This window comes from Talpa occidentalis, unplaced genomic scaffold, assembly GCF_014898055.3.
Source record: "Talpa occidentalis isolate TD23 unplaced genomic scaffold, MPIMG_talOcc4v2.1 talOcc4.14, whole genome shotgun sequence".
Classification (NCBI taxonomy): domain Eukaryota; kingdom Metazoa; phylum Chordata; class Mammalia; order Eulipotyphla; family Talpidae; genus Talpa; species Talpa occidentalis.
In genome coordinates, this window is record NW_023601433.1 from 70,861,649 (window position 1) to 70,885,505 (window position 23,857).

The following is a 23,857-nucleotide window of genomic DNA, read 5'->3' on the forward strand; positions in this document are numbered from 1 at the left end:
ACTCAAGAAGAATGTTAATAATGTGTGCCAACTTCTGACACAGACTTGATATATAAGGCATAAGTGAGGAACATTTTCTTTTTTACTATTAACCTGTAAAAAAGGCAAAGTATTCCTGAGTTTGTAAATGGAAAGCTATGCCTGAGAGTAGAAAGATGAGTGGCTGGCCACCATCTATATAACTGGAAACATGAATCTACTCAGATTCTGGTAGGTAGATGTGAAGAACAAGCTGGACCCAGTGCACTGATCTAGCAGGGTGTTGAAGAGGTCTTTAGCTAGGCTCTGAGGTCTTCAAGATGACTAGTGACAAGCCTTCTCCCCAAAGCAGCTTATAGTCTACTAAAAAGCTTCTGGTGCTTTAATTTTAGAAATCTTAATCATTATAAATAATTGTTATGAGCCCCATAATAGTAAGTTAGCAGTGAGTCTTATTACTTAATCCTGAAGATGATTCACTGAGAATGGATGCCTCTTCTGCTTGTTTCACTATGCCATTTCAGAAGAAGCTAATACTCCACTGAGGAGCAAGGAACAATTCTGCCTTCAGCTATAGTGAGGCCGTCAGCGGGGTGGTGGGGGACGGACCACTCCTACATAGTGACTTGTCAGTAATCTACAAGAGTTCTGGAAGTGCTGGTGTTTAAAAAATCAAGGAAGAGAACAAACAAAAGGTTACATGCAGTTCCCCAAACCAGTTTTATATGAGCTGCACTGGGAAGTCCCTGCTTCGTGAGGCACACACTCATGCTCACCAGACAGCAGGACTCCCATCTGCACCCACAGCAGTGGGGAGAGCAGTTAAAAAAAAACACCAGAAAAGGGAACACAGAATGAAGCTGAGCAGGAAGTGACTTGCAACAGGACTTGTTTCCTAAGCATACTGATTTTTCTGTCCTGTTGTACGCAGGCTTAAAGTCAGGTGTGTATTTATAAATAGTTTAGGCTCTCCTGTGTACTATACTGTGAAAGGGGATTCTTAACCAGAAATTTGTCCAAAGATTTCTGGGGTTAAACTGATCTTAGGTAAAAACAGTTTCCAGAAGTATCATGAGAGTATGCAGTTAATCTCCTTTAAATGAAAATGCATTGTTTCTATAGTTTATAAAGGATTTCGTAATAAATTACCTCTAATGTCATCGCTTCTCTTTGTAGTAGGTATTAGATCCATTCTATTTAAAAAGTCATGTTCAGACTTAGCCAGAATTAAACATCTGATAAGTGGCAGAGCAGGCAACAAACACTCCAGGTCTTCTTAGATGAGTCTTCATCTACTCCATGATGTAATATTGTCACTGCTGATGTTGATTAAAGCCAGTGCCTGATGAGCTTGTATGATCCCCACTGGTCTTGCCAGAGAGCAGATACCTGGTGCGCCCTCATTCTGGAACATGCACTCATGACACTCACAAGTCTCTGTGTCAACTTGCACTACTTGTGGTTAATCTACCTAATTAGTGGAGGAGTTGTAAAGGTTTATTATCTTTTTCTAGAGGTAGGTTACATTTGTTTGCAGATTAGTCTTTGAACTTTTCCATGTGTAACCACTAACCTGCTCTCACTGGACCAAGCCAAAGCTTGGGACAACACTTTTTAGCTTAGTGTGGTGGGTTGTCTGAAATTGCAATTTGTTGAACCCTGGCAACTCAGGAGAAACTCCCTCTCTTGTAATTCAGTTTTTGACATCTCTCTAAAGGAGTTTTCAGTAACAGGGTATAGGAGATTTTTTTAAAAGCTGCAGGATTTTTTGAAGAAGTCCCTTCTTCAAAAGTAGTGCCTTCCATGTATATGTGCATACGTATTTTCTTAGAGAAGCTTCATGTTAAGTATATAAAGGGTACATAGGGTAGATTTCAAAATCTTAAGAAGCAAACTGAAGGTTTCTTTTTTCCTTTTTGTGAGACATTAGTTCCTAAATATCCTTCAAAAGATCTTTTCCTTTCTTCTGCTTCCCTTTCTGATTTGATAAGTCACCAGATCTAAATGTCAGCCTGCAGCCACACCAACTGCCGTCACCAGCCCCTGCACCAGCTGCACAGTATTCTGCTCTTGTTAGGACTAGTTGGTGCCTTACAATTACCCAACTTTTGAGTAAGCGCACTCCAATTTTTGATCACCTTTGTAGTTCATTTATGGACAGATTTTATTGTAGAATCTGATTCATCCACAGGTGTTTTTCTACTTAAAAACAGAGCCTGAGCAAACAAAAATGTTTTTCCTTCCCACTGAATCCACAGACAGGCAACTATTTCCTGTTGATGTTTCTTCTTCACACACACATAACGGAACAGGGGAAGAGACTGATATTTGCATATTAAAGTTTGCATACACTACATGTTTCAAAGAAAGGGTATTGTCAGACTCAATATAAGAATTTTTTTCAAATGTTGCTAGCTCAGAGCTTTTTAGACTAATAGAAATCAGAGAAACCACCCCAATCAGCACATTTTACCCCACTTGGTACTGCAGAAAAAGCTCATATGCCATAAACAAGGTAATTTTGCAAGATGCCCAGGACTGTATCACATCCACTTTGAGAATACAGCCTTTCAGAAATCCAATTTTGGAATGTGGTATTAAGAAACTAAGACAAATGCTTACTTAGTTTGACTTTCTACTGCCAGAATTGATTGACTTGAACTTTCCTGATTGATTTTCTGTAAAACCTGAAAATTACTTTATTCTCAAAAGACCAGTAACTAAAGCAAATTACTTGTTTAAATGTAAGAACCAACCAGTTGCTGGCTCTTTAAATGTTAAACATGTTAGCAAGCCTCTACATGTTTAGAACTTTGTTCTGACACATACTTTGCTCTGAAAGGCACATTCTTAATTCCTCATCTGCCATCATCTAGTTGAGGATTTTTTATGTGGGCTCTATTTTTTCTTCTAGGATTACTAATACCCGGGTGGTGGTTATAGGACAACTCATTTTACCCTTCAGATTCACTGCCAGGGAAAAACTAGCAACTGCTGTAAGCACTGACAATGTCCAAAACTAAATCTAACATCATCTTATTTCATGGAACCATAACTTATTAGCACTAATGGCATTCAGATCATGTAGTTCAGCTCCCTTGAGACAAGTATGAAAAGTCTGGGACCCGAGGGGTTAAGGAACTTAGCTGTGGCAGGACCAGCACTAGAGCAGGGATCTAAATGACGTGATTTGTGTCCTCGCTTTGGATTTCGTTAATGGTGACAATTCTAAATTGCTAAATTTTGTAGAATACGGCTTTTCAGAGTGCCTGGTGTACCTCTTACTACTATCAGCTTAACTCTAGTCTTTATAACTTACCATAGTTACTGGTCTGGTGTCTCTAATATAGAGCCTCTAATTCAGTAGATCTCAATCTTGGTTGCATATTAAAGACACCTGGAGAGTTTTAAAATTCTGATGCCTGGACCAAATCCCAAGTCACTATATTATTAAGCCTCCGCAACTCAAGTGACCCCAATGTGCAGTCAGTGCTGAGAACCCACAGCTTTGAGCCACTCTACAAGCTGCTATGGCAGAGACCTCTGCTCAAAACAGCCACTGCTTGGAAATCTCATAGCTTTCAAGTGTCACTGAATTTACTAAAGTAGAATGCCTAATTCTCATCCTTTTCCTAAGCTAGTGTTTCTCAACATGTCTACAGAGACCCAACAAAATAGCTTCACCACACACTCAGGCCCAACCCCAACTCAATTAGGAATTCGTGAGGAGAGGCCCAAAAGGCCTCTGGTGATTCTAGTGCAATCTAAAAGTTTCAGCACCATAAGAGAAGTTAAAAGGAAAGTTTAAACATCTATTTTGTTCCCTCTTTCTTACTATTAGGCCAAAGACAGAACATCAAAATTAACAGATAAATAGCCACCTCTCCTGTGCACCAGTCCAGCTCCACGCCTGGGCATGGAAAATGGATGTCTCTTAGCTGTGTTCTTTAGCTGCTGCAGTTTACTGCCCCCCTGCATCATCTAAACATTTTAGCCACTCCCCCCCCCCCACATTGTTATTTCCTGTTGTTACAAACAAGTGTTAAAACATTTGATTCTCCCCAGTGATATTTTCTTTTTTGATGGTTAGTTCCCAGAAATGAATGCTATGATAATGAGACGGTTCAACTTGCCAGGAGATGTGGACAGAGCACGACAATACGTATTACAGGTAAGATTATTTTTAAAAAGAAAAGCCAGCAGCACCTACAATGTCGCAAGATAATTCTTTGGTTAAACGCTACATTTGCAAGACCAAATTGAGTCAATTCTTGACTTGGCAAAACACTCAGGAAAAAAAATGATTTTAGAGTTCATTTTTTCCCTATGCTTTCTATTGGTCTAGAGTATGGCTTGGGCATTAATAGTTTTTGGAAGCTATTAAGTTACCTTGATGTGCAGTAAGGGCTGAGAGTCATTGGTTTGGAACCAATCTTCCCCATACCCATCAGCAGCAGCTATTCTAGTCAGCCAAGCCTGTTTCCTAGTCAGCCAAGCCTGCTTCCTAGTCCAAACCCTCATCCTTGCCATGGCTAGATTATTACAATCCTCTCCGCAAAACTGGAATGACCTAGTCCAGTCTATGTAACTGCTATGAAATTGTGACTAAACAAATGGTAACTTTAAAGAAAATTAAACCAACATAAACAGAAATGTTTAACCTTGACAGGCTATAAATGTATTTCAAATATATATCACCACAAATCCTGAAAACTTTTCTGTAAAATCCAGATGCTTTTCCATGTATTTATTTTCAGTGACGATCTTTTAAGAATGAGCTGTTTCCAAAATCTAAAAGTCACATGGAGCCAATAGATCTAATGAAGGAGACAGAGTGAGCAAACAATTTCTAGTAAACAAATGAGGTCTGAAATCTAGTTAGTCAGTACTTGAATAAATTCCAAATAATTGCCGTTTCAGATTTTTTAAATTTCCAAAACGCAAAACCCCACCAAAGGATTATTTGTCTTAGCTCTGTACTGATCAGCATCATAATCTGCTGTGTACTGCCACTTTTGGGAGGGTGGTTTGGCAGTACTATTAAAAACTAATATGAGACAGGGTATCACTGATGAAGAAGTTGATATGCCTGGGAGAAGTTCTGGTTTCAGAAATAGTACTTCTGAAGGCTGAAGTAAGAAGTGGGACTGAAAAGAGGGACACTGATTATAACTCTTATGCTGGAACAGTGAAGTTCCAGCAAGCTTAGAAAGAAATGCACTTAAAACCCACAGAAATACTCTCTAAAACAAATTCTCCAATGAGCTCTAAGTTCTAGTTCCCTTTTCATTCACAGAACTCTTAGTCCCTACCTTCATTAAATATAAACAGTCAAAAACAGGATTTACTGAAATTATTAGGATTACTAAATAGGTGACTAAACCTTACTAAATGAAATAGTGAGATCAAGATAAATAAAAACTCAGGAAAAATGTAAATAAGGAGATTCAAAAATACTGCTTTCAAAAAATATAGTTGTTTTTTTTTTTTTGAAACAATGAGTAAGCACAAGCTTCAAGAAATTTTTAATATTTGTGGAAAAACTAATCCCAAAGAAGGGTAGGAATATGAAGTTGAGAAAATACCCCCAAATGTAAAAAAAGCAAATGGGAAAAACAGAAAAAGAAAAGCCCTTAATAGGATCAATATAATCATGAAACAAATCAAAAAGTGAAATCAAAGAAAAAAAGTGGTCACCCTGCTAAAGGAAAAAGGATCAAACTGGATCATGAAGAGCAAAAAACAACCGGAGGTTAGAAGGCAGAGAGCAAGGTATTCCAGATGAGGAAGAAACATCTTAAACCTAAATTTTCTTTTTTAATCAAGGTAACAGCAGTTTACAACACTGTATAGGTTCCAGTATTTCACTTTCTCACCAGGCACACCACCAAATGTCCATCATCAACCACCAACCAGTTGACACCTTCTACCATTCCCTCCTTCCTCTCTGGAAACCACCATTCTGTTGTCAGAATCTAAATACAGGGCCTCCCTGGTGGCGCAAGGGGTTGGAACGCAGCCTATGGGGCTGTCTGAAGCTACTGCAACACGAGTTCGATCCCCAGCCAGGGACCTGCCCAAATGGCACAGCAGACCTCTCCTGGCTCGCCCACTGCTCCCCTCAGCAGTGTGTTTCGGTCAATCTGCCTTTTCTGTTCCCACTCTGTCTCTGGTGAGTCCTCTCATCCCCCACGCCTCTGGTCTGTACCCCAGTTCTTGTATACATAATAAATCTTAAAAAAAAAAAAAAAAGAACCAGAATCTAAATATACCTAGAATTCTATATTCAGTAAAATCATCCATTAAATATGAAGGCAAAAGTCATTAGCATACTGAAGGACTAACTGAATTCCAATACATAGTTTCTAGGTTTTGATGTATTTCAGCAAAAAATATGCAAACACTGAGGACAAAAAAGTAGGTACTAAAACCAATGGAATGAATTGAAGAGATGAATGAAAAGTCATCCTGGAAAAAGTTGTACATTAGTGCAGAAAGCAGTTGGTCTAAGTGATGAAACAAATGATTGAGGCATTGGAAATTACAGGAATCTGGAATGAGCTCCTCTACCAAAGAGGAAGAATAAAAAGCAATTACATTCAGAACTGGGCTTCTGTACTAAACACAGCAAAGTAAAATGTGTCATATTTTAGTCATTTCAGATGGCAGTGTATAGAAAATCAGAAGCCTTTCAATCATGATGTTAGAAATATCTTACTCTGAATGACAGAGGGATCATGTACTTGGAACCATGAAAAAGGAAATTAATTCATGGAAATAATGCTTTATTAGTATTCAGCTTTAGAAAGAACCAACATAAAAACATTACAGAATAAAATGCAGATTTCTCTCTGGAACGTAAAGGTATAATTAAAGGAAAGAATAAGAGTACTGGTATCTTCGTCTTAATATAAAAGAAAGTCAGAAGCTGGTCCTACATGATGACAGAGGTCATCATTAGAATAATTAAAGACAGTTACATAGTGACCAAACTAGGAGGCATATATGAATGGGCTAAATCCTCATCTTTCCTAGTGAAATTAAAAAAACAATAATCAGGTAAGAAATAAAAACCAAAGGAGGGCCTCCCCTGGTGGCGCAGTGGTTGAGCACTGGGCTGTGAGGCTGCCCGCAGCCTCTGCAGCGCCGGTTTGATCCCCAGCCCCTGGCGAGGGTCCCACATGGCGCGCAGACCTCTCCTGCCGCCTGCTGCTCCCCTCAGCAGTGTACTTCGGTCCTTCTGCCTGTTCTGTTCCCCACTCTGGCTCTGGTGAATTCTCTCACCCTCCCGGGCTTCTGACTGTACCAGTGCTTGTATAAATAAATAAATAAATATTTAAAAAAAAAAAAAAAAGGACAAAGCTTTTGGTCCCTTTGGAAGAATGAAATTGATTTTAACTTTCACTGCAGAAATTTTTATAGAAAATTTCACTGTTTAGCTATTATAGGTAGACCTTTTTAGAAACTTTTTTTTTTTAAAAAGATTTATTTATTTATACAAGAGCTGGGGTACAGGGCAGAGTTGTGGGAGGGTGAGAGAATTCATCAGAGACAAAGCAGGGAGCTGAACAAACAGATGGACCGAAAACACTGCTGAGGGGAGCAGCAGGTAAGGCAGGAGAGGTCAGCAACGCCATGTGGGAATCTCCCTGGCCAGCCGGGAATCGAACCCGCACTGCAGAGGCTGCAGACTGCTTCACAGCACTGCGCTCACCCCGCTGTGCCACGAGGGAGGCCCCCTTTTTAGAAACTCTTACCAACACGTAAAAGAAGGATGTAGATGGCTGCTTGATACAAATGAGTTAGTTGTTTTGTGTGTTAACAGAATAAATTTGTTTTTAATCTGAGAGAAGGGTTTAAAAGTAGAGGGGAAACTAGAACTATGAATTGTAGAGAGAACATTAGTAACACATTTTGACTGTTACCTTATCTGATCTCAAAGAAGGTATGTTTTAATTCATTATAGCGGGAAGAGTTGATTCAGGAGATGACATGCATCTAACTGTTGTTTTGTTCTGTGTCTCACAGAGTGATGGTGTGCAACAAACAACCTACCTCGCCCAGCAATACTGCCATGAAGCAATAAAAGAGATCAGTAAACTTCGACCATCCCCAGAAAGAGATGCCCTCATACAACTTTCAGAAATTATACTCACAAGAGATAAATGACAACTCCTTCTGTTAGTTCTGGCAGCTATTTTACCAGACTGTGCCTAAAAATTTTGTGGAATATACTTTGCTTCATGTGCAGATAACCAAAAATCATTTCAAAAAATCATTTCAACTTTGTGGATGGGCAATTTTTTTATTGGCAAATTTTTTTCAGAAAACTTTTTAAATGTAATTAAACTCTCTGAATCTGTCATTCTAGTTCTATAAATTCTAATCGAGATATCTGAAGGGTTATATATGGTATTGTTTACACTGTTAATAGTGACATGTAAAGTCATTATACAAATAAATAATGTTAAAATTCAAATGGTTTATCTGGTTTTATCATAGGTCAGAAAATTATTCTCTACATCTCTATCCACATTAGATTTTAATAGTATCCAAAATTTCATATAGGAGAATGGTTTATTATAAAAGACTGTACATGAAATTTAGACAATAGGTTATATACAAGATTAAGAACATTCCACCGAGAAAAGTGATACTAAAAGCCACCTGGTCACTAGTGATACTAAAAGCATGTCTGAAGATTAACAAAAGCAAAATGCGTATGCAACAGTCACATTCATTTGGTAGCAATAATGGTTTTAATTTTCAGAAATGTTTTGCACTAGTCTTAACATTTACTATGCTGTTACAAATCTGTAACACCCAGTACATAACTATAATTTGAAATCCAAACAAATCCTCGATACACAGAAACCCACAGTTGAGTGCTCTACTTTAAAATCCTAGGCAGTATAGAATTATACACAAAATAAGAAGAGAAAACATCCCTCAAACCCTCCCTTAAATTAAGAGGAGACACACAAAGTGCATGTGTTGCATTTCAATTATATCAAAAGACAATACAAATCTGTTGGTCAGGTATATATCCCTGTTCACTGATTTAACATATGACCAATCTTTTTTTCCCAAATGTTTTAAAAATCGTTATGTTGCTGCTAGTGTCAGGTAATGGACTAAATAGTGCCTATTTAAAAATCAACTGCATCCACTTCTACAAAAACAGTATGTAAAAGATACTTATAATTTCCTTTCACTGGACCGGTAATATAACAGCTCATTGAAAAACTGAAGCCTTGTTTAAGGGTAGCAATCCTTACAAATTTTACCTATAGAATGTGCACTTTGACACATGTTCTTAGCTTTGAAAAAGTTACTTTAGAAAAGGGATTCAGTAGATTGACTTGTTAATAACCATCTCAGATTGTAAATCATGAAAATCACATGTTACTGTTGGGACAGATTGAAATAAGGCTAAAGTGTTTTTCAAAGTTAATATATTGGGAAAGTAGAACCATAATTCTGTAATAAATGAGTATCTTTTATTTGTTTTGTTTTTTAAAGCAAACCAGTAAAGGAAAAAGACAAAAACCTTTGGTTCACTTATGTATTTATGAATGGAAAAAACGTATAATGTAAATTCACTCATTAAAAAACTCAGGTACAAATTACAACATTTCAAATAACCCTTTTTTTGGTTTGTTTAGTTTCACATAGAGACCTTAAGAGACCCAACTCATTTCGAGACTTAAGTGCTCCATGTAAACAGTACACAAATTGGAAGCATCTTGGATTTTTTAAAGTATACTTCAATACATGAATTTGTATGCATGCTTTAAACAGTTTATTTCAAGAATGAGAATCTAAACAAAAAGTATGACCAGCACCAGCATTTAAGTTTTCTGATTTTAATATTAGTCTGACATAGCGTTAATCATGCTGCACTGAAACATGTTATGGTACAATCTGAATCATGATTTGTTAAATATTATACCCCATACCCCAGAATATTTAGGCTGGTCATAAAGTTAACAATGTGTAAGTATATAAGCATAATCAATTATGGACAGCATCTTGTAAAAAAATTGCTATTGAGCAATACACAAACTGCCTCAAAGATTTATGCTTACAGGTAGACATTCAATTATACCAGTAAAACAGCATGTCCTGAAATATGGGAACATTTTAAGACAATTCTGTTAACCATGATAGTCCCACAGTATGACTGAGTAAGAATAAGAACCTACTTTAGAAGCAAAAAATTTAATCAGTATAGTGCATGATTGACTCAACATAGTTCCCAGGGAACAAACCAGTCACTCGATTGCAGACTCCTTCATACCAGCCATCGTCATTCTTCTTTATAACATAAATGATTGCACCCTCCATAAATGATAGCTCATCATCCTTGTCTTTTGTATAATCATATATTGCCACAACTATGGAGATAAAGAATTAAAAACATATGAGTGTACTATAGGCAACATTAAATTGACCTTTTTTAAAGATAATGTCAAATTTATAGCAGCAAGACCAAGTTTTTATGAACAGTCTTAATTCTTGTATCTATAAATGTAGGTATATCAATGGCTTGATCTTTTTTTTAAAAAAGATTTATTTTATTTATTTATGCATACAAGAACTGGGGTAGAGGCCAGAGGTACAGGGGGGTGAGAGGATTCACCCAGAGACAGAACAGATAGATCTACTGAAATACACTGCTGAGGGGTATAGCGGGCGAGTCAGGAGAGGTCTGATGTGCCATGTGGGTTAGCTCCCTGGCCAGGGATTTAACTCATGCTGCAGTGGCTGGCAATAGCTTGATAGCACTGAGACTTAACCCCTGTGCCACCTGGGAGACTCATCAGTGACTTGATCTTAGGGTCAATCTGACTACTTGATTAGACTAGAGACATCAATAGCTTCTACCAAGCTGTTCAGGGAAAATCTCTGAATTTTATGATTAGACAAACTACTTAGACAAACAGGAAACCAAGAAACAACTCAAGCTATCAATTTGAAATAAACATATACTGAGAAGTAAACATTTATCCTACTCATTCAAGGGAAACATTAATGCAATGTGTGGGGCTATCCCTACATTTTTTAAGAAGGAATATTTACACATTTTAAAGGTCAACAGGATTTCTGTAAAATGGGGGAAACATGAGGAGTGATCCATTAAGATTTTTCTTTTTCTGTTCTCCCCATTAATTAAGATTTAAAGAACTGTCATGCAATTCTGTGGTAACTGATTATTTTTAGTTCAGAACTCACTTCATTTGCTGACAATGCTATGGAAGGCATCAAGAAATAATTTCCTGGGCCTCCCCGGTGGCGCAGCGGTTGAGCGCTGGGTTGCAAAGCTGCCTGCAACCTCTGCAGCACCAGTTCGACCCGGGCCACCAGGCGAGGGTCCCACATGGCGCACCTCTCTGCCGCCCGCTGCTCCCCTCAGCAGTGTACTTCGGTCCTTCTGCCTGTTATGCTCCCCACTCTGGCTCTGGTGAATTCTCTCACCCTCCCGTGCTTCTGACTGTACCCAGTGCTTGTATAAATACCTAAATAAATCTGAAAGAAAAGGGAAAGGACAGGGAAAAGGGAAGGGAGGGGAGGGGAGGGGAGGGAGGGGGGAGGAGGGGAGGGGAGGGAGGGGAGGGGAGGGGAGGGGAGGGGAGGGGAGGGGAGGGAGGGAGGGGAGGGAGGGGAGGGGAGGGGAGGGGAGGGAAGGGGAGGGAGGGAAGGGAAGGGAAGGGAAGGAAGGGAAGGGAAGGGAAGGGAAGGGAAGGGAAGGGAAGGGAAGGGAAGGGAAGGGAAGGGAAGGGAGAAAGAATTTCCTGGGGCTTCCCTGGTGGTGCAAGGGATTAAGACACAACTTATGAAGCTATCCTGAGTGAGGGAGCTAACCCACATGGCACAGCAGACCTCTCCTGTCTTGCCTGCTGCTCCTCTCAGCAGTGTATTTCAATCTGCCTGTTCTGTTCCCACTCTGTCTGGTGAATCCTCTCAACTCCCACACCTCTGGCCTGTACCCCAGTTCCTGTATACATAAATAAATCTTTTTTAAAAAAAGCCATTAAAAAAGAAATAATTTCCATACTATTGGTTTATGAATTTAATCATATCTTTAGTTTATACTATAATTCTGAAATTGTAATTTTCTATTATATATAAAATGGTATACGATAATGCTTTCTCACTGATGTTTCATAGTCCTTTTCTTAAAATACTAAGTTTTTAAGACATTTATGATTTTCTGAAACATTTCTGTAAGAAAGAGTCTCTCCCACCTTTCTGAATTATGAAAAGCCCAGGAAGTATTGATCCATAGCATCATTTGCTAAGTTAAAACAGGTAATCTTTTTTTACCTCTTTATAAATACGATAGTAAGTAACTCAACAAATCCATTCCCCCTCCATTTTAATCCTACAGCAGAATCATAGTGTTATGATTACTGACATTAATAAGCTTAAAAATGTAAAAACCAAAAAGACACAGAATAAATAATACTAAATTACCATTATATTGTTTTTTGGCTAAATAACCACCCAAGAAAATTGAGTGATTGTTAGAGATTAACCCTTAGTGAAGAAAACATAGTCATTAAAGTTCTTGGCCCTTCCTTAGTAACAGTGATCAACACTCAAGCTTCCACCCTTTCTCTAATCAAGAAAAGCAATCACTGCTCCCCGGCTTTTATGACCCAGAGAAGTAGCCTGGGGTGTACCATCAGTTGTAAGTTAATTAGTGAACACGCCCTCTTTATCTAAAAATCTCACCTTCACTCTCTAAGTTGGTGATAACACCCTGTCTTTATGTGGTCACTTCCTACTCTCCTTAATGTCCCAGGGCCCTAACTGCAAGACAAATATCCTTGGTCCACTCCCTTAGTCTTTAAAATTTACAACCATGCAAATTCTCCACATGTATGTTATTAAATTCATTTTTTCCCTTTGCTAACCCGTCTGTTGCTATTGTAGTTATTTGAGAAATATATTACTCAAAATCAGACATAACACTAATCTAATATACATGAAATATGATCAGATTGGTTCATGTTAAAGTTCAGTTAATTTCTTCTAAGAATCCAACTTTTGAAATAGTCATAATATTAATATATTCAACTAAAAGTCTATTAAACCAGGTTTTATTCATTTTGTGATTATAAAGGTGACTATTAAAGGCTTTAAGTATAACCCTACTAAATCTCAAATTTTTTATTAAGACTAGGGGTGGTCAGTAAACAGTGCCCATGGCCAAATCCAAGCCACTGCCTTTTATGTAAATAAAGTTTTAATGGTTCACAGGCTCATTCACTCACTTATGTATGGTGGCTGTGATGCTGCAATAGTGGAGATGAGCAGTTGTGCCAAGAGACCGCATGGCTGACAGTTTAAAATTTTTTATCAACTGTTTTTATCAACCAAAAGAATGTGAGATGATCCCTGGCATAAGAATCATTATTTCAACTTGTATAGGTATTTTTTAATCCTGCTCTATTATCAAGTTTATTAGCCATCCTATCATTCCAAACTTGTCAACTTATATAAATACAATTGTCCCATTTTCATAGTTATTAAAGTTAAATTTACTTTAATACAAGTAAATACACAATTCAAGTCTACTCAAGTTTGTCATTCTCACAATAAGTACAACATCTCCATTTGAAGGTACATGAGAATCCAAGTATAAAGTACAATATCCAGGACTTCCTAAACAATATATAGAATTTCCAGTTTTAAAAAAGGAAAAGAGCAAATTCATTTTTAGTCATATACTCAGAACTTGGGTAGAATAGAATGCCATAGATTTCAAGAACAGCTTGCTTAAGGTAGGTTAATTTCCAAGGTTATCAAATGCATTAAATAAAAGATAAGCATTTTTCAGGACTATTACTTTAAGATAGATAGCACAGAATTAGATGGAAAAAAGCAAACAAGCTCAATAAAAACAGGATGTTTCTTTCCCACCATATCTTAGTAACTAGTGAATACCAGATAATTTAGGTGGTACATCTGATGTTAGAGTGGTACATAACTTAGTGAAATTAAATTTGAGGGATTATCTTCTCTTTCACCAGGTCAACTCAGTGAAAATCTTAATTGAAGATTTTTCTCATAATAATCCCAGATGTAATTTTAAATATTTAGTTATGAAAGGTCTCTACTTTTACTACAAGAGCTTGGAAGTTTTGTTTTAAATCTTTACTAAATATATGACTTCAATAAGTCATTTAACTCCTTTTTTGTGCCTTAGTTGTTTATAAAATGCAGAGAGGCAAGCAAGTTAATCTCCAGTTGGAAGCATATGTAACCTGAAAATTCCCATCTACATTACACTTTTAATTTTAAAAATAAAGATTTCCATTTAATAAATAAAATAAATAAAATATTTCCATTTAAATTGGAAATATAAGGGAAATATGTTTGATTAAATTATCTTGACTGGTAAGGCCATCTGAAACACTGATTAGATGTTCACTGCTCTAAAATTCTGTAATTGGGTTATATTCCTTTATATCAATTCAATGATAACTATACTTACCTTTCTCAATATAATTCTTGGGGGCCCAAGCAGGATCCCCATCTGCATATGGATCATTATACTGAACTACTGCAGCCTCCTCATCTTCATAGTCCACTGGAGGTGGCGGCGGCGGTGGTGGAGAGTCATCAAACATAGGAATGTCATCTGGTGGAGGTGGTGGGGGGGGAGTTGGACTATCAGCAACTAAAAAAGTTCAGATAATTGATTTAAATCAGAAATTAAGGCAATGGAAATTCATAAGTTAATAGAATTTAAGAATTTGAAATTAAGTTCTAATTCATGTGGCATGCACTATTATAAAACATGCAATGATTAGAAATAAAAGCTTGGTGTGTTAAATAAAGCTTCCACTATACTTGAGAATAATTTTGCCATAATAAAATGAACTAAAAACGAGAATATTAAGAAGTACTATAAATTAATGAATGCAGGAGGTTAGGAGACAATGTCTCTTTTTATAAGGTTACAGGCGTAAAGAAGTCTCTTCATTCCAAGGCTCAGGTGAGAACAAATGCCACACTTAGCCTAGCTGCCAGCCTATGTCACAACTGTCACTTGGACTACAGTAAAAATTTATGAAAGACACTGTATTAATAACTTGATAACCATTCATTGTGCATAGGCTGTCCCTGGCTTTGGATTTAATATCTCCAGTGAGCGGATTTTTTGGTTATTTTTTTGTTTGTTTTAATGGAGAAAAAAAGGAAAAGTTTATGGTATTAGGTCTGCATCATTGAGTCAGTTTTCTACTCTTTCATTTAAATTTTTCTACTTTTGCTTTCATTTAAATTTTAATAAGCTGAAATTAAAAGCTGAATAATTCCAAACTTATAGGAAATCTTACTATTTTAAAAATTACTCATATTCACAATCAACATTTTTAATGTAGAAAAAGCAAGCTCAGATTTCTGCATTACCACTAACAAAACAAGCATGGGATGATGGAAAAGACTAGATTCTAAAAATCTAATGTTCTAATATATCCACAGTAAATATTTTTAAAATAAAGTATTGCACAAAGATGTAAATTAAAAACAAAAACAGAAAAGAAACTTAATAAGCAAAACCAAAAAATGACTCATACCTCAAATTCTACAAGGTTGTGGTATATGTACATGTGTGATTTAAATAATCACAGATGTAAACAGCAAAATGTGAAAATGTCAGGCTAGAACTGTGTTCACTGAATAATTATGATACCAGGTAACGAATGTGCTCAATATTAAGGAATTCAATGCTGGAACCAACGAATTCTTTTTTTCTGTAGTTACGTATTATTTTAAAAATTATTTTATTTTATTGAGGTAGCATTGACATACAACAGCATGTATGATTTTGGAGGCACAGATTCACACCTCCTTAGATGTGTTCCATCACACAACCATCACCAACAAATTTTTAATTTAAATATCTGATCCACCAACGTCTTTGAGTTAAAATCATAAGAAAATGTTTTGATACAAATATCAGCAGAGTTTAGAATACCACAACACTAATTCAAATGTCAATTTATGGACTATTTATGTGATCAAATAACACATACGTATAGTATTTATTTGTAATGCATTTCCTCAACCATTTGGAATAACGTACTGAGAATATAGCCAGTGACCTAGTATTAAAATAAGGCTTGGAGGCATTGAGATCACCAAAGGGAGAGGGTGAGAGGCAGGGCGTGAAGGGAAGAAGGGGCCCAATGGAATATGGTGTGGGATTAAGCACCATATGCAGGGCTCATGGTGGACATGGTGTGAACATCTGAGGAGGTGTGACGCTATACCCCCAAATCATGTACAGTGTTGTAAACCAACATTACCTCAATAAAATATAACACATTAAAAAGAAAACAGTAAAATGTTTGTAGGTAACAGCCCTATTTTTATAACCACTTTAATTCTGTGATTTCTATTTTATCCTGTTAGGATAAAAGAGACTATTAGAAAACAAACCCTATGTGGTGACACTTACTCTGATAGCTATCAAACAGATATAGTTATTTTTCCCTCAAATGAGTTGGATCCATTTTATTTTTGCCGGTAACTCCTAACACTTCCTACTATTACTAAAAGAAGGAAATGGCTATGAATCCATTGTAACATCATAGCCATAACAATAGCTCATATCCTTAATTTGGTTGAATGTGTAAAATTATTTTTGTCTGAATCCCTAAAGTATATTTATTTTTTATTTTAAGTTATTATTAATGTTTTCATTCTGTGAATCCACATTGGCTCATCTTATAATTACATGCAGAGGGGCAAGAGTCTGGTCAATCTAATTCTCTATGCATAATACTTTGTCTAGCATCCTGTGTAATTAGCTCAAAATGCTTTTTGACATTCATAATACATACATGTAAACATACTACTGTTTCTTTCTTAGAGGCCCATGTCTTAAATTGAAATACATTTATTAATAGGAAAAATGCTGTATGTATTATCTGAGTGCCATAAGCCAAGTATTTAAGAGCACGGAAAATTTTAAGATACTAATATAAAATTTATCATCAAACTTAAATTAACATGGTTGATGCATGGAAACCAGATGCCTAATAAAAGTTGAACATTCTGCTTCACTAGAGAAATGACTGACTCAAGTTCATGTTGATAAAAACAAAAATAGTACCATGGGCATCTCTAGCAAAGAGAAAGGTACATAATTAATCAATTCTATTTAAAACCGTTACCAAACAGCTAGTTAGTGAGCTTTGAACCATAAATGGATGCTCATTATGGCTATTAATATTTCCTAAAAATTCTTGACTGAGGCTGTTTAAAAAGTTGAACTGGTGGGCCTCCCCGATGGCGCAGCGGTTGAGCGCTGGGTTGAGAAGCTGCCTGCAGCTTCTGCAGCGCCGGTTCGATCCCCAGCAGCCAGGCGAGGGTCCCACATGGCACGCAGACCTCTCCTGCTGCCCGCTGGTCCCCTCAGCAGTGTACTTCGGTCTTTCTGACTGCTCTGCTCTCCCCTCTGGCTCTGGTGAATTCTCTCACCCTCCCACGCTTGACTGTACCCAGTGCTTGTATAAATAAATAAATCTTTAAAAAAAAAAAAAAAAGTTGAACTGGCTTAGTTTTTAAACTCTTGCAGATTTGGTTTTAAAAACCTTATAGCACTAAGAATCAGCAACTTATCCTCACTCAATTATTTTTAAATAAAATTCACTTACTTTAACATGTGCAATAACAGCTTACAAACAAGTGTGAACAATAATGTTGGTTTACATTCAGAAATTTCAACATTTTTAAACTATGATTTTAAGTTCATTAAACCATACATTTCTTAAAGGTAGGGACTTTGTCTTAGACTATTTGCATTCTTCCCAGAACTTAGTACATAACAAATAAACAAATAATTTGATTGGCAAAAAGGATGGAAATGTGAAGAATAACACAACATGGTCAGCTAAAGCTGAAATATAAAATTTGCCATCATTTCCTGGAAGTTCAAGGAAGTTAAACTTTTGCATAAGTCATTGAGATTTATTTGCACGGTAATGGCTCCAAATGAAGTAAATTACTAGACCGCCTTACCATCTTAATCTCAACATCTATTTGACATAATATAATTCAGTAGTAGTGGTATTTTTCATTTTATTAAATAGCACTCGCTGTGATCATATAGTTAAGATTATGTATCTTCTGGAACCTCAAAGTAATCAAGTGGTGATAACATAAACTATCACAATTAAGTCCATATAATCAAAAGAAATTTCCCAAATCACTAAACTGTATCTTACTTCAAAGACCTTAAAGAACTAACAGATTGACACATTCAGAAATAATCATAGAATTGCATATAGCCAAAATTAGGGGTCTACATAGTGATAAGTTTATCACTGTTATGATGGAGTTAACTTCGAGGGATCATTCTTATCTTATCAATCAATCATCATATGGGTTCAGAAATTATTCATGTATAAAAACCTGAGGCTACAAAGCTTTGTCCAAAAATTTTTACAACGGGGGGAAGGGGTTGCTTGATATCTGCCCCAACTGAATAGTAAAATTAATCTTAAAGAATATCTCTACCTTGGGGCCTCCCTGGTGGCGCATGGGGTTAAGACACAATCTATGAAGCTATCCGCAGCCACTGCAGCACAAGTGCGATCCAGGGCCAGGGAGGTGACCCACATGGCGCAACAGACCTCTCCTGTCTTGCCTGCTGCTCCCCTCAGCAGTGTAGTTCAGTCAATCTGCCTGTTCTGTGCCCCACTCTGTCTCTGGTGAATCCTTTCACCCCCCCATACCTCTGGCCTATCCCCCATTTCTTGTATGCATAAATGAATTAAATCTTAAAAAAAAAAGAATATATCTTGATGAAGCTGCTGGCAACGAAATACAAAATGTCTTTTAATTAATTCCTCTAATAACTAATGGAAGCTAACAGTTTCTATATAATTTGAATTTTCGTGTTAAGCTCTTAAGAATCCTCAAAGATCAGATTTCATGTTTTAGATCATTAAATACATCAGTTGCAGTTTTGAAATTTATATGGGTCAGTAATCATGCACACAAGAGAAAAAAACTGAAGACCGTGCTCTTCAGTTTCAGTAGCATATCTGCCTATTTTCAAGGTAAGATTAGCTTCTCAAAAAAAGTAAGGAAAATGATGACTCATCAGCCATGCATGCTATAAGGAGACAGCCTCTACTCTTTGATAGCTTGGTTTTTCCAAACTTACTGTTTTCCTGCACCCTGGCCACGAAGCCTGTGAGAGGTATCTGTGGAGTCAACTGAGGCATAGGGGGAGGGGGTGGAGCAATAGAAACTGGTAGCAACAACACAATATGGGGGAAGTAAAACAGATAAAGGAAAGAAAAGGAAACAAACAAAAAGCAGAAGTCAGTTACAAAGACCACAAACATAAGTATGCAAAGAACAGTTTGCAAATGAAACAAAACAAAACAAAACAAAAAAACAAAACAAAAAACCTGCAGATCCTTCACCAAATTCATTTCCCAGAGCTGTGCTTAGTTAACTGGTTATTTTTTACTAAAGAATAGATACATTTAATTTAATCTTAATATATGGGAAAGATTTAAATTTACCACCGCATCCAATCTTGTGCAATGAAATTTTCAAATTCTAAGGGAAAACTTTAAAAAAAATAACAGGTAAGAATGAAATACTTAGACATTTTCAGGATATTGTATCTTTATTATTTCTCTACAACTAAACAGATTTGTCTCTTTTTAGGATAATGCTGTCAATTAGAACCCAAATAAATTTTTTAAAACTATGTTGTGAAATGGTTGGAGGGGTATAATAAATAGATGAATCACAGGTTTCCTTTAAAGACAGTTCTTACTCTAAACTAAGCTTCCCACAACTGTCCAAAAAATACCCTTATTTGTAAAGCAAGATTTTTTTTTTTAATTTACTAAGGAATGAATTTCCCTCCATATGCCATTTTAAACTGTTTCCTGAACTTCAGGGGATATCTCAAAAATGTCCTTCTTCCTTTTATTACTTTTCAAAAAAAAAAAGGAAACCTGATCTAAGGTTAAAATATCAGTTGCTTACAGTGCAATAATTTCTAAATGAATCATTTGGCAACTGAAAACATACTCCAACTTCTTTCTGGGAAGGACAGAATTTATTAGAACTTGGTATCAAATGTTCATGTGGGCAGGCACATGTATTAAAGCTTATAGCAAACTAGAAGGAAATATTCATGTGGTTACAACTTTATCTCATTTTGACAACACAGTAATTGCCAAAGATTGCCTGGGTTCAGTGTTCAAAGAAGCAATAACTGAAGGAAGCCATGTATGAGAATTAATATGCACTATATAGCTAAAAGTAACATTCAATCTACCATGATACTGGTCCTTATTCATTCTTATACTCAGTATCTAGATGATTAAATAAAATGTTACAGTTTTTGATTTAAAAAAAGCTCCCTCCAAGAATAAACAGTTTGTAGAAACCATCCTTAGTAACTAGCCATGCTGGTTAGTAAATAAAGAAAAACTATGATGAAAGTAGTAATCACTACCACTACATTTAGACAGAAGGAGAAATATGCACATCAAAACACTAAAAACATCCACATATTACTACTAACTACAATTATAACAACAGCACTCTGAGATAATTAATTTGACAACATATTAAACATATTTAAAATTTGATGCCAAATTGTAAAGACATTCAGTAAGAAGAGGTCTTATCTGAGAATAAGCAACCCACCCAGGTATTGTTAAAACTACACAAAAACTCTTATTTGCAGAGTAAATTGAGTGGCTAAGGAGGAAAAGAAAAATAATGAACATAAAGATGGGATAATAAGAAACAGCGTAATATGAAAAAAAAAAACTGAAAGTTCATAAACTAGTGAGGCTAATCATTGAATAATCTGTGGAGTATTTAGATACTAACTACCTTTCTCCAAAAGGGGATAAGGGAAAATATAAGGTAAAATTCTAATTAAGTACTTTTGTATCATAAAAAAAAATTTAGGCTGACGACAGGTATTAATTTTGGTATTATCTGTGAATTCTGGCATTTCTGCTAAAGTACTTCTTAATTCTTAAACGTTTTTGCTGTGACACAACTCATTAATCTTTAAAATGTCAATAAAAATAAGCTCACTCTGTTTTAATGTATCTTTTCAGAATATGAATTATGTATAAAAGGAACATAAACCAATTTCTGATGCAAACATGGAGTATTCAGTGTTTTTAAAATAATATAACATGCAGCTCTAGAAAGCTATAAAAATTACATGGGAAAGTATATTTTAGTCTATGTCCAGTAATCACCACTTCAAGCCAGTAACAATGACTGAACAATAGGCTCATTTCAGAATTCCTTATCTTTTTTCTTTTTGGATTTAGCATCTCAATATGGAAAGTAAAACTAATAATTACAAAAAGCAATTCAAACATGACAACATATACTAAAACTATTTTCTCATCTTACTATTTTTTAAACATTGAATGCAGTTAGTGTTGAGATGTACAATTTGAGGTGAACAGAAAGGAGCCAAAAGAAAATCCTCCCCCCATGGTTAGAATTATTCAGAGACAGAATAAGCAGACATCACAAATGCTTTAATGGTTTTGAACTCATTTCAGTATAAGTTAACAAGCTTAAAAGTGATAGCCAGCAATTTCATTATATAAAGAAAAACTTTTAATATTTTTAATGTTTTAATATTTTTAATGTTTAATATTTTAATGTTAAATAAAACATTTTGAATTTAAAATTTTTTAATTAAATAAAACTTTTAGTATTACTATTATTGAGCTCTCCCAAACATGCCAATAAGCCCAGCTTATTTAATATCAATATTTGTTCTCTATTTTCACTTTTAAGTAATAAAAATCATATTAAAATATTAGTTACGTTTCTGTATGCAAGCATACTCAGTAAGTGCTAATATTGAGAGAAATGGTAAGCAATATATTCTTAAATGACATGATTTAAGGACTAACCTTCTAAAGCAAAAATAAACATGACTAGAGCATGGGTTCAATTGTTGTCTATCACTGGTAAGAATATCAATTTCAAATAATTTCCTTCAAAAGGAGCTCCACTGTGTTGCACTGTGCCTGCAAAGCACAAGCTTACTTGAATTTTGAGAATAAAGTGGACCTCCATTAACATGAGGCTGAGCAGAAAACTGAGCAGTCACAGAGGGAGTTCGTCTGTATCCACCAGAAGATGTTGAAGAAGTGGTAGAGTTGTGTCGAGAAATCTGCCTGGTCATTGTGCCATACTGGGAACCAGGAGCTGAGCCCGGGGCTGCTGAAAAGCATTAGTCAAAGGCAACCAACAAAGAACTTGAGCATCTTGCATCACCTCAGATTGTAGAACAAAGAGAGGGGGGCTCTCAGTAAGAAATAAATTACTTGTTAAGGCCCACAACAAAAAATACAAAAGAGAAAAGCAAAGATAAAACTCAAATATCTCTATCTCTGAAGTTAACAAACAGAAAGAAAAAACAGATACTATGCAGAAAGCTGCAAAAGTAAATATGTAGTATTCTTAAACCTTTTAAATTAGCATAATTCCAAATGGTATTGTGCTAATATCACATGAAAAATTTTTCTGTATCATTTTAGAATACACAGATTTTAATAGATAAACTGTGTCTCTCCAACAAAATAAGTATCAAGATAGTCTGAGATGGAAAGCATCAGTTTTTAGATTTAATATTAATACCTGATTTACAAACTTCATTGTCAAATCTTCAGAATCACAGTTTAAGAATCTGACCAAATATACACTAAATTATAAAATTTAAAGTTATGCATATTTTCCAGATTACTATTTTTATTTGAACTTTTATTACATTAAGCAGTTATTATCAATACATATTATAGTAGAATCTTTATAAAGAGAAGTAAAATTTCTAATTTCAAAACACAGAATGTCATATTTGCTGGCTATTTTCAAGCTTTTAAGACTGTCTTTCCCCTAGTACTTCAATTTTTCTGACAAGATAAAAAGAGACTGTATAATATGTACATTTAAAGGCAGCTTTCTATAGAAAAATCCATGCTCTCTCTCCACACTTGGAGGGCTTTTTCTCCATTCTACATCTAAAGTTATCTTAAAAAAAAAATTACCATACATATCTAAACTGACTAAAGTATTACTAATACTCAAAATTTTATTCAGTACCATTTTTACCAACATTTCAAACATTTAATATTTAAAAGGTTAATAGTTGAAAGCCTCTAAAGTTAACTATACTTTCCAAAGTGTGTTTAGGATTAATATTATCCTTTTTGCCCCACCCAAACATCTAATCAAGGAAAACATTTAACCAAGTAAAAACAAAAAACAGCATCCTAGCTTATTTTCACTGTCTAGTTTAACCTCTCCTAGAGGTCATACAAGTTATCAGATAAAACTGTACAGCAGAGCTTGTTCATTAAAAAAAAAGAAGTGCCAATATTTAACATTTTGGAGCTCCCAAGCCATAGGCAGTCATTTATTATTTGAATCATCCATATGCTCATTCTAAATACAAACACATTTTAAAATAGTCTAGTCTTCATGAATGAGCTATTGTGGACAGCTAGTTTTCCAGAGAGCTAAGAAATAACCCCTTAACCATTATTAAATAGAAATCTCCGTAAAATCATTTTGTTTCTCTAATTTGTACAAAAAGTATATAAAATCAAAGTTATTTTTCTTGGTGATTTGAAAACTGAAAACCATTTAGTAAGAGTTCCACACTGTACCTATTTTAGAAACTATCGTAATATTATTAGGAAAAAATCATAATACTAAAGGATAAGTGATTGATATACTTTGATATACTTTTTTATAGATAAAATACATATATGTACAACTACATGATTATATATACTATTATGTAATTATATGTAATCGTTATACATTTACATGTGTGTAT

At 35.5% G+C, this 23,857-nt stretch overlaps 2 protein-coding genes across 16 annotated transcripts in view; one reads left to right on the forward strand and one right to left on the reverse strand.

The window, feature by feature from the left end:
* PDSS1 (decaprenyl diphosphate synthase subunit 1) overlaps window positions 1-8,526 on the forward strand; it is a 33,378-nt gene extending 24,852 nt beyond the window's left edge. The window contains exons 10-11 of the mRNA XM_037510747.2: window positions 4,070-4,150; window positions 8,008-8,526. Coding sequence (XP_037366644.1) covers window positions 4,070-4,150; window positions 8,008-8,148 — 222 coding nt within the window. The 3' untranslated portion in view covers window positions 8,149-8,526. The remainder of the gene's footprint in view (window positions 1-4,069; window positions 4,151-8,007) is intronic.
* Window positions 8,527-8,537: 11 nt separating this feature from the next.
* ABI1 (abl interactor 1) overlaps window positions 8,538-23,857 on the reverse strand; it is a 71,211-nt gene continuing 55,891 nt past the window's right edge. For 4 of the 15 annotated variants that reach the window (XM_054695183.1, XM_037510738.2, XM_037510735.2 and 1 more), the window contains 4 exons: window positions 22,063-22,239; window positions 19,169-19,255; window positions 14,483-14,668; window positions 8,538-10,376 (listed from right to left, as the gene is read on the reverse strand). In XM_054695183.1, coding sequence (XP_054551158.1) covers window positions 10,201-10,376; window positions 14,483-14,668; window positions 19,169-19,255; window positions 22,063-22,239 — 626 coding nt within the window. In that variant the 3' untranslated portion in view covers window positions 8,538-10,200. The remainder of the gene's footprint in view (window positions 10,377-14,482; window positions 14,669-19,168; window positions 19,256-22,062; window positions 22,240-23,857) is intronic. The other 11 variants (XM_037510739.2, XM_037510736.2, XM_037510746.2 and 8 more) reach the window with 4 other exon arrangements.